The sequence below is a fragment of the Mytilus californianus genome, unplaced genomic scaffold (assembly GCF_021869535.1).
Source record: "Mytilus californianus isolate M0D057914Y unplaced genomic scaffold, xbMytCali1.0.p SCAF_1, whole genome shotgun sequence".
Lineage (NCBI taxonomy): Eukaryota > Metazoa > Mollusca > Bivalvia > Mytilida > Mytilidae > Mytilus > Mytilus californianus.
The window spans coordinates 12,394,258-12,406,394 of NW_026262581.1; the positions used below are offsets into that span (position 1 = coordinate 12,394,258).

Sequence of the window (12,137 nt, forward strand, 5' to 3'; positions counted from 1 at the left end):
ATTGACAGGTGCCAGTGTCTACATATAAGATATGTTGAGTTCTGAATGACCCTGAGTCTAAAAAGTTGGGAATAAATTGAAAAGAGCCTATCAAAGATCTGCCATGTGTATTCATATTAAGTTCCCTTGTAAGTTCAGAGTTTGTGGAGGGTACTTAAATGTTGAAAAATAGAAAAATAGATTAAAACATCTAAAGTTACTATGGATGGGGTGTAGATTTCTTGAGATTGATTATAATGTAAATTTTACATGCAATAGATGTCTAGATTAAGTACCAGATTAAAGAAAGATAGTGAAAATAAAACAAATGTAAAATATTGATGATTTGTATTCTGTTGGATAAGCAATGATAATTTTGTAGCCAGTATAGATAATATGACATGATTTCACATCAGAGTGTTAATTTCTTTCACTTTACAAGCATATTAGATGACAAAATTGTCCAAATTATCTGTTAACTGTTAGCTTTAATATGTTTTATGTCAAATAATATAACATTTTGAATTTGGTACTGATGTTATATCTAAGATCTTATTAAGGCTTACAATAGCATTCTGATAGAGGTAGTATTTTTAGGTTTTCTTGAGTGAGAAAGTGTCAATTCCAAAGGAAAAAATTCCAATGTTTGAGTCTGTCTGCAAAGTGTCAATTTTAGAAAAAAATTTAATTTGAGTCTGTCTGCTGTCAGACAAGATAATCTAATGCCAAGAATAAAACAAGGTAACATCAATCTAAATATTTTCTTTGGACTTTTCAAATTTGTTTATTTTCTTCTAAATGTTATGAATGAACATGTAACCTATATTCACTTGTCCTACATAGATATAATTTGGCCTCTCTTTAACAGAATACTTTACTTCATATAACATAACTTGGCCTCTGTAAACTTGCCATTCAGTCATTACAAGTATAAATACAGCCTAGTGGAAAATACAGAAAACAGTTGGCCTTCAATATTACGCACAGTAGAATAATGATAATATTTAAGTAGACGTTTAAATTAATACCTATGGTATAAAATTACGGCATATTTTACTATGCTATTAGATCAAATTATTTAAATAATAAAGAACAGACGCTATTTAAGGTATATTATTATCTGTGGTGGAATTAATTGTAACAGGATTGTGGACCAGTGAGTTGTATAAGAAGTTATATGGATGTAGATAATTATTAAAGGTTAGATGTTTTGAATAGTGGGTATTTTGAAAGGTAAATGTTCCATTGATCTTTATTATTGATTGGTAATATGTTAAAAAATAGCCTGTCTGACATGTACTTTCAATGTGTCCATGGAATGTGCACATGCTGGCTTTATTTGAAGTAGAAAGTTGCAAATAATAAAAAAAAAACTTAACGCTTTGTATCAAATTACCTTACCAATCCCCTTCCAAATATAATAAAACCACTTGTATAAAATCACCTCTACATAGGCCTTCCAAATATAAAAAAAAAAAATCAAATGTGACTTAGATGAAAATCCCATTGGTCTATTGTCTCTCTTGCAAGACTTTGGAGAGCTACTTGTTTCCAGTGCCAGCAACAACATTGTGAACAATTATTTGCTTAGTTGACAAGGTCACACAGGTTAAACATATCTCTTGTAAATGATAGTATTCTCCTAATTGTAGGTTCACCAGTATTTCAGTGGATTACCAGAAGATAAAGTACCTTATCTAAACAGTCTTGGTGAAAAGTACCGTGTGCGACAATTACTGCAGCAGTTACCTCCCCATGACAATGAAGTTCGATACTGTAATGTCCTTAGTGAGGAGGAAAAGAGGGAACTACGGATGTTTAGTTCTCAAAGAAAGAGGGAGGCCCTGGGGAGGGGAAGTGTACGACCATTACCGCTCACCATGCAGGGCAGTATATGTGCAAAGGTAAAACACTTAAAAATAATCTGTTAGAAGGATAATAGGTGAAAAAGTATTGATTGTGACCTTTAAGATATCAGTCATATCAAAAATGTTTATAGCCTTCATTAAAGAATAGATATGTAACAATTTTCATAAGGTTGTGTGATCATTTATTTTTAATGTCCGTGTTTAACATAATGATAACCTAATGCTTTAGGTCTGGGCTGGTTTAATAGTATAACAATATAATAATTCAGTCATGGTGTTTAGTAAATAACACTCAATCTTGAAAAATGTACTGATTTAAGATAAGGATGACTTTACTAAATGTGCTTTTCAGATTTATGGCCCTTATAATATACAAAGTTGCATATCATAAATGCATATTACCATTAAGTGCACTAGAAAATTGCAGCACAATAACTAGTTTTATAACTAAAGTAAATTACAGTCAAATGATAAATCTCTTTCAGAAAGGCTGTGGGTCATAGCTCAAAATAATGAGCTGCACAATTTTCAGATAGTTATCATTATGTGCAGTGGTCTTGCAATTCAGAGATTTTGTTCAAAGAGAGATAACTCAAAATTTTTACTTGATTTTTCTAAAGACATATATAATGCTAGTTGTGTTTTCATGATATAGCCATACTTTGGCTCATTATAAGAATTGCTTGTTGTAGTTTTAAATTCTCAGATGAAAAAAAAAGTTATATTTACAGGAACATCAAAGTTAACCATATTGCTTTTATGATTGGTATTTTCTTTTTTACATTAGACACAACAATCTGAAATAGAAAGAAATGTACAAAATCCAAATGTCAGTATTTGGAATAACAAATTACATGTATATTGCATGAAATATTACATTAATTTTACCAATTTTTCAGTGCCAAGAAATGATCCCAGGAGGTTGTATGGCAGTGTTTGCATCTCGTGCAGGACACGAGAAATGTTGGCATCCTAAATGTTTTACTTGTCTGAGTTGTGATGAATTATTGGTAGATTTAATCTATTTCTATAAAGATGGATTCCTGTATTGTGGCAGACATCATTCAGAACTGATCAAACCACGATGTGCAGCCTGTGATGAGGTAATTTGATAAACTGGTGACCCTTTTTATAGTCACCCTCAAAAGTTACATACATCATGTATATCAACAACAGAATATTTTTATGAAATATCTCTATAAGTAAAGTTACCAATTCTCCCCAAATAAATTTACTTTGTCTGTTGTTGTTTTGTTTACTTTGTCTGTGGTTGTTTTGTTTACTTTGTCTGAGGTTGTTTTGTTATGTCCTTTATGAAATTTGGTGTAAATGGCAGATCTTTGAAGGTCTCTATTATTTTTTCTTTCTTTGTGGTTATATAGAGCTTGACCTATTGTTTAGACACTGGTCAGTTGCTGATAAATGTGACCTCTAGATGTTGAATTTTGTTTTATCGTAGGGTTGCTGTCTCGCTTATGTTTACCCTGCATCTCTGTATTGATAACTGTGTATACCAAAAACAAAACAATCAAAAAAGCATGTCAGGTTCAGCTGGTACAACAGTAAGTGTAGACACCTGTACCATTTTGTATCATGAAATGGTTAAAACTTTTGGCAATAGTAAAAATACATTCCCTTGCCACTGACAGGCATCACATAAAAAGGTAAATGCTTGATAAAGTAGAGTATTATATCCAATTTACTGTAAAGAGCCATTTTTCTGGACTACAAAAACTTAGTGTACATGTATAATACATAGAAATGACTCTAATTTCAGATGAAATAAATAATGCACTTTAGTAGGTGTCAAATATTTCCCAATAAGATCAAAATACGACAATAGAAAAACCATATCCTATTTCATAAAAAGTACAAAGGATCAATTTGATAGAGACATTTAATAATATATTCCCTAAGTGACTATAACCATAATGAATTTAATCAGTCTATACACTGCTATTAGCCGATTGTAAATCAATAGCAGACCCATTATTATACATTAGATGTTGATGATGGAAAGTCCAAAGATCTCTAGACAAAAGTTCCATGAAGAAAATATCAAACAATTTTCCTAGTGTGAACTGTCTGGCTTTCTCTTTTATTATTCAGAAATCAAATGTTCTATCAATGCAGAAAAAGATAAAATACTGGTAGTATTATGTTTTATGAGTGGTATAATATGATTAAAAGCAAGACAGGAGACACATGAACACTCTTAAAATCCATTCCAACTCGGTTCAATTTCCTTTACATACTTTTATTTACATAATGTAGCTTTTATTATAAAAATATACTACGAACTTTTAATTGTCTGCATGTTATGTTCTAATTAAATTATAAGCAGCTTTTTAAATTATTACTTGAAAAGGCATGAAAGATTTAGATAGTAACATTTCTTATAAATGCAACAGAAACAGGTTAAACTTAAAGAGGGCTATGTATATTGTTTTATTTTGCCCTGATAGAGGTTTATATTTTGCCCTGATTGAGGTTTATATTTTGCCCTGATAGAGGTTTATATTTTTCAAATATTTTGGTAACACTACCAGTATTTACAAATCGATCAAGATGTTTTTTTCTTCATTTCATTCTGAATTTTGCTAATATAGTGATTTCTTTTTTTCAGATTATTTTTGCTGATGAATGTACTGAGGCGGAGGGAAGGAGTTGGCATATGAAACATTTCTGTTGTTTTGAATGTGATAAACAGTTAGGAGGACAGAGATATATTATGAAAAATGGACGACCATATTGCTGTGTATGTTTTGAACGAATGTTTGCTGAATATTGTGACACATGTGGTGATAATATAGGGGTTGATCATGGACAAATGACCCATGAAGGTCAACACTGGCATGCGACAGAACATTGTTTTAAATGTCATACGTGTCAGAAGTCGTTGCTAGGACAACCATTTTTACCAAAACATGGTGTAATATATTGTTCTGCATCCTGCAGTAGAGCAGGTTCCATGCAGACCCAAACACCTCGACGAGCAGAAGATTATTTATTACAAGATCAAAGTGATATAAGACTTGGTTCACCTATCAGTCATGCTTTACAAGATAACAGTGTGGCAAGCATACAGGAAGTTTTGCGACAACAATATTCATTGACGGACAGTCTCCCATCATCAGACCGTGACCAGGGCTATGCTACAAGTAGTAATAGTGAAGTATATGCCCCAGGAATATATGAACCAATATCTACGCAGATATCAATGATTAAAGATATGCATGATGATAGTTACAATTTTGAAGGATTTAAAGAATCATTACCAATACAGGAATCCAAAATGACAAATCGTCTTTCACAATTTTCTATGCCTGACTTGACAGTTGATCCTCCTATAATTCCTGCTATAGAAAGAAGACCTGCTTTTGATCCTAGAAATAGGAGTCGATCTGGCTCAGAAAAGAATTTGTCTGTGCATTTTCAAAATTATGAGGAATTAGGTGCTACCTATTATGATGTTCCTTATGTTCATAACAATAACCACCATGAATGCCATCGAAAAGTTCATAAAAGTGGGTCAAATAGTAATCAAGGTTCTTTCAGGTCACATCCTGAATTGAGAGATGTGAGAGAAAATTTTTCACTGCAGACTGCTGAAAATAATACTACACCTGTGAATGAAGAACAGAAAATGAACCCCATTACGCGTCCAAAAAATGTGCAATTTGAACCGAATCCTCAAGTATCTAGATATCCAAGAAGTAGAAGTTTTGAAGGAAAACCTCGAGGACATTATTATGATAGAAGTTTTCAACATGAAATGCCTCAAGGTTATGCTGAAGGTTATGATGATGACAGATGTAGTACATGTTCTAGTTCTAGTGACTCTGATGACTATCCTTATTACTATGAACCTCCTCGGCGTAGTAACGGGCCAAGAATTACTTATGTTGATGACATGGGCGTTGGACTGGGAGGTAATAATACCTACCAAACATTACCTCTTGGTAGAGGAAGACATAAAAATAAAAATAAACAATGTGTGATATCTTAGATAATTAAATAAACATATATAGTCAATAATTATGACCTAATATAAACTTCATGTGCTTTGTTGTGAATATAAAATATTTAGGATGTCAATAAGTGTACCACATATGAGAAGTTTAATGTACATGTACAACTTTACTTGATTGACTTACAATTGAAAACCAGATTTTCAGTGATGTTCCAATTTTGCAAAAACTCAGTTTAAATCAATGTTAGTTGAATCCACAATCAAATTTTAAGTTAGTGTTCATTGTACTGTACATTTCTTAGTTTATTTCAGAAAAAAAAATACTTAAATATTTATACACTAAGCATTAAAATTTATAAAACAATTTACCACATTTGCCATAGATATTATACTGATTGTTCAAAAATGTTGTTTTCTTAAGATATTTTATGTCCAGATTTGTGCCAAAATGTTTTTTATCTACATTTAGTCATTATAGTATTAAAGATGATGAATTTCAGCACTTTCTAATAGTGTAATCCCATAACACATTTTCATTTACACATGTATACACTGTATATGCATTGAAATTAGACCTCTATATATGAATCATTTTAATATATAATAATACAGGGTAGATTAAATTAATTAAAATCTAGTCATTTATTTACTGAGATACTCTATATATAGCAGATGCTGGATTTAGTTCCCTTCATAACTAATGTCACACATAATTATGCACCAGCTCCAGAATATCATCCATTAATAATGCACATTGCTTTCATGAATTAAATTTAGAGACTGGTAGTTTTCTGTTTTCGAGAGGGGGGCATATGTAATAAAAATGTTTGAAAATATTATACATTAAATAGAGTTTTTTTCAGGGTTTAAAGTGTCTTTGATACTTAATTGCTCTGTTTTCCAACTATTCCACTTTTAAAACACTTTGCAAAAAAATTTACTGGTCTCAATTTTTAACATGCCTAGGTCATTAAATAAAAGTCCTGGATATTTAAGAAGACAGGTACAAATATTGAGTTTGTGATCTTTGAAATTTTGTTCATTTTCAACTGTTTTTTTTTTTAATCTGCAATAGGGTTTTCAAAATGTGATAGAAGTGAACTCATCATGCTAATTAGTCATTCTGTAGTCTTTTTTGTTTACATGTTGCCCTACCTTACAGTAAGCTGTCTGTATGTTAAATTCTGGTTGTCTCCCTTTGCATTACCCCATAAATGTGTGTATATCAGCAATACTGACAAATGTTTCATAAAAGTTGTGTCTCACAGTACTTTTTATCAGGGTTATTGTTGTTAATACAAACATTCTGATGTCACCTGTTTAGAACAAAAACATTTTGATGTCACCAGTTTAGAACACACACATTTTGATGTCACATGATCATTACTGTGAACACAAATATTTTTATGTCACATGGTTGTTACTGTGAACACAAACTTTTTGATGTCGACTTTTTATTGCTGTGACATCACTCATTCATACAGATTTTAGTGAATTATTTGTATATAGTTTGAACCTGTATATAATGTTTTATGTACATTTTTGTTACTATAAGTATAGTGCTGACAATATATTGAAAATTTTATTTACCTGTGATTTTACATAGTGAAAATAATGTTATGTTGTATAATGGAAAGGTTTAGAAAGCTGATAAATATCATCTTTAAACCTAATGTATTTGTATGACAGTTTACAAAATAATTAAACATTCATGCAGTCTAGGCCAGTAAGTATTTATTAACAATTATCCCATATAGCAGAAATAGCTGTAGGTAAATGTATTGGTGCCTATTGGAAAAAACTTCTTGTTTTTTCAAAACCAATTCAAACATTTCTGTTATAAAATGTGTAAACAAAATGAATAGCCAGTATATTTGTGTGAAGCTAATCATTTTAACCAAGTATCAAAATTTATTTTATTATACATGCTGAATTTTAGTTTCTTGGGATCCATAGTTAAAAAAGTCAAATGATTTTTAATTTTGATAGGAGACATTTACCTTTGAAGTGGTCATTTGCTTTCAGTTATAATATTCGTTTCAAGGTATGGAATGTTTTATTTAAAAGAATCTCATTGATTTGTTTTCTTTAGAAGGATCTGAAATGTTATCCTTGTGTACAATCTTAGTGTTGGTTCCTATAATTTACACTTTATACCACTAACAAAAAAATGAATGACAAACTTTCCCTATAGGAAAATCTTTAGAATACCAAACTTATATTACAAATATCTGAGAGCTCAATACATGGTTTTTTCCTCTGTATAATTCACAATGTATATATCAGCATACATGTATGTGTACTGAAGTAAGCTTCATTTACATTGCCTCAATTAAAATAATTGCTTTTGTCATTAGAGGAAAATAGATCACAAAATCAGCTCACATTTTTTGGTTACAGTTATAAAGATGAGTATTGATAGTCAGTAGTGTATAACAGTTTTATTGAATTATAATTTCCTGTAAACAAGGAACACAAAATTGTTTGTGTAATTTCTCCTTGTTACTAAAGAGAAGGATGAGAATTTAGGTATCAATTTTTTTATAGCCTAAATGTAACATGAGGACATGTAATACAACAATTCAGACATTACTTTTTATTAATATTTAGTAAATTAGAGGGAAAACACTAGATATTCGGTTGTTAAAAACATGAGCAACAATTATAGTATTTGAGAATTTTATTTCATATCCATCTTGTTCTCAGATACTCCAGTGGTTTGCAGTATGAAAGACTTTTTATGGATTTTTTTTTTTTTGAAGAAATAAATTTAATCCTGTTTTCATTGAAATAAGTATCTATGAACATGGATGTTCTCTACTTTTTTACTTCAGGTTTTAGCTTCAAATAATATACACAAGCAGTCAATTTTAAAACATTGTTTACCAGGTTTTAGTAAAATCCTTTCAAATTTTGTTCGTTTCAACTTGGGAAAATATCAATTTTGATATCAAATCACATTTGCCAAAAATATGAATTTGAATAGTATTTATGATGTTGTAATAGTTTATTGTCAGTAGAAGAAATTTTCAGTGGAAAAGTCTACTAATGTTGTACTTTTGAACAATCAAAACATTTTTTTTACACAAAAGAAATTTTGTTTTTGAAGTGAATATTTGTTATAAATTCACCTGTATTGTGTTCAAACTCTTATTGCTGCTTTTGTGCCTTTGTAAAACAGTTATGCAACATTTGTTTTGAGTAGGCATATGTAAATAAATATATCTTGATACATGAACATTAAAAAATCAACTGTTAATATTGTTTATAGTTGTAACTTAGCATTTTAAGGTAAATTGCTCTATATCTATTAAACAAATATAAAAAAGAAGATGTGGTATGATTGCCAATGAGACAACTCTCCACAAGAGACCAAATGGCACAGAAATTAACAACTATAGGTCACCGTACGGCCTTCAACAATGAGCAAAGCCCATACCGCACATTCAGCTATACAAGGCCCCGAAATGAAAATGTAAAACAATTCAAACAAGAAAACGAACGGCCTAATTTATGTACAAAAAATGAACGAAAAACAAATATGTAACACATAAACAAACGACAACCACTGAATTACAGGCTCCTGACTTGGGACAGGCACATACATACAGAATGTGGCGGGGTTAAACATGTTAGCAGGATCCCAACCCTCCCCTAACCTGGGACAGTGGTATAACAGTACAACATAAGAACGAACTTTAAAAGCACAACATAAGAACGAACTTTTAAAACAAACTTTAAAATTACTGATACTACATTAGTAAAGAAAAAAGACAATGGAAAACTATATACAATGAGAGACTATATAAAGTAAGATTAAAAATAGACACTATATAAAGCAAGATTGTAAAATCATGACGACTTTTATTGCATTGCACAACACCAGAAAAAGCTATACAAAGAGAGAACCTAGTTAAAGGAGGCCTCAAGTTTCTTCCAATATCAGGAAGCTCGACAGTTGTCTTAATTTTTTTGGTCATTTTTGAAATTTGGTGTGTAAGGCAGATCTTACATTGCTCATGTGCATCATCTTCATACAAATAGAGTCTCGCTGGTCATGTTATAACTTTATACCTTGGCATCGAAAATAATAAAGAATGAATAATATAGCTGAACAATAATATAGCTGGGTCATCTAGATGTTCGACTTAACATCTTTGTAAAGTTTTTACCACAATTCTTTCGACAGTAAAAGATTGCATTCAGATTTATTTTGATGAGGTTAATTCAACCAGCGGTGTCAATCAGATGTGGAATCTTAAAAAATTGAAAGATCTACTCCAAAATCTTCAATCACAATCGTTTCAATTTTGCAGTAAAATCAAAATCTTTGATTTTTCTATGCTTTACACTAATATTTCCCCATGCTGCATTGAAAGATCATCTACATTGTCTCATTAAACAGCTTTTTCTACAAAAATTGGATACATATATGCAAATTCCTTGTTTTAGGTCATGAAAAATATAACTTAGTGAAGAAAAACACTGATTCCCACAACAAATACACATAATATGATATCATCAAAATTTTAGACTTTTTTATCGACTACATACTTGTTGTGTTTGGTGGATTGACTTAATTTCAGCAGACTTGATATTCCAATCAGTACTTATAATTAACTACTACTTGTTTTTATACGACCGCAAAAAGTTTTTGCAGTCGTATATTGGTATGACGTTGGCGTCTTCATCGTCCGAAGACACATTGGTTTTCGCACAATAACTTTAGTTTAAGTGAATGGATCTCTATGAAATTTTACCATAAGGTTCAATACCACAAAAGGAAAGTTGGGGTTGATTTTGGGGGTTATGGTACCAACAGTTAAGGAATTAGGGGCAAAAAAAAAGCATTTTTGTAACTTCCAGACAATAACTTGTGTGTTAGTGTATGGATCTCTCTGACATTGTACCACAAGGTTCCATATCACAAAGGGAATGCTGGGATTGATTTTGGGGGTAATTGCCTCAAAATTTTAGGAATTAGGGGCCAAAAAAGGGGCAAAAACAAGCATTTTTCTAGTTTCAGGCCAATAACTTGTGTGTAAGTGTGTGGATCTTTCTGAAATTGTACTACAAGGTTCCATATCACAAAGGGAAAGCAAAAATTGAGTATGGGGGTAATTGCCCAAAACATTTAGGAATTAGGGACCAAAAAGGGCCCAAAAATAAGCATTTTTCTAGTTACCAGACAATAACTTGTGTGTAAGTGTATGGATCTTTCTGAAATTGTACTGCAAGGTTCCATATCACAAAGGGAAGGCTGTGATTGATTTCGGGGTTAATTGCCACAAAATTTTAGGAATTAGGGGCCAAAAAAGGGGCAAAAAACAAGCATTTTTCTAGTTTCATGACAATAACTTGTGTGTAAGTGTATGGATCTTTCTGAAATTGTACTACAAGGTTCCATATTTTTTTTTCCTTTTTTCCCTTTTTTTTTTCTTTAAAATTTTCCATTTTAAGTTGGTTATTTTTGTTTATATATAAAAGCAAATAATAATGATATGATTTGATTTCATCAAAAATTGAAATATTGGGGTTCTTTAATGAGGGGCCTGATGGGTTATTTTCGTTCTTCGTGATCGGCGCATTTTCGCTATCGTGATCCGTTTTTCTACAGATTTATTTTATTTTGATATTTTCGTGATCCGTGATCATGGAAATTTATTTTCTGTGAATCGTGATTGACAAAAAAATCAACACGTGAATCGTGATGAGACCCCCCCATCAGGCCCCTCTTTAATATGCTGAATCTAACCGTGTATTTAGATTCTTAATTTTTGGTCCCGTTTTCAAATAGGTCTACATTAAGGTCCAATGAATCCAAAATTAAACTTAGTTTGAGTTAACAAAAATTGAATTCTTGCGGTTCTTTGATACGCTGAATCTAACCGTGTATGTATTTAGATTTTGGATATTGGACCATAATACACCTTATCGCTAATCCCACTTGACCCGAGAATCAGTCCCACTCGAACTTTTGACGTCATACAACAATCACTTTTCCATTGTGGCGTCAAATGTTTTCTATTATGACGTCAAAATTTTACGGGAACTTGTGTGATGTCCAGTAATGGCGGACAATTAGCGATAAGGTGTATAATTTTTAAGTTCTTAGACCACATTCATTCTGTGTCAGAAACCTATGCTGTGTCAAATATTTAATCACAATCCAAATTCAGAGCTGTATCGAGCTTAAATGTTGTGTCCATACTTGCCCCAACTGTTCAGGGTTCGACCTCTGCGGTCGTATCAAGCTGCGCCCAGCCGAGCATTTTATTGTATTCATGAAGCAGAACTCATTAAGAATCTTCTCAAAA

At 31.5% G+C, this 12,137-nt stretch overlaps 1 protein-coding gene across 1 annotated transcript in view; it reads left to right on the forward strand.

The window, feature by feature from the left end:
• The window catches only part of LOC127700695 (prickle planar cell polarity protein 3-A-like), a 63,243-nt gene extending 54,668 nt beyond the window's left edge, over positions 1–8,575 (forward strand). The window contains exons 4-6 of the mRNA XM_052204329.1: positions 1,632–1,883; positions 2,747–2,950; positions 4,474–8,575. Of these exons, the coding sequence (XP_052060289.1) occupies positions 1,632–1,883; positions 2,747–2,950; positions 4,474–5,856 (1,839 nt within the window). The 3' untranslated portion in view covers positions 5,857–8,575. The remainder of the gene's footprint in view (positions 1–1,631; positions 1,884–2,746; positions 2,951–4,473) is intronic.
• The last annotated feature ends 3,562 nt before the right edge of the window (positions 8,576–12,137 follow it).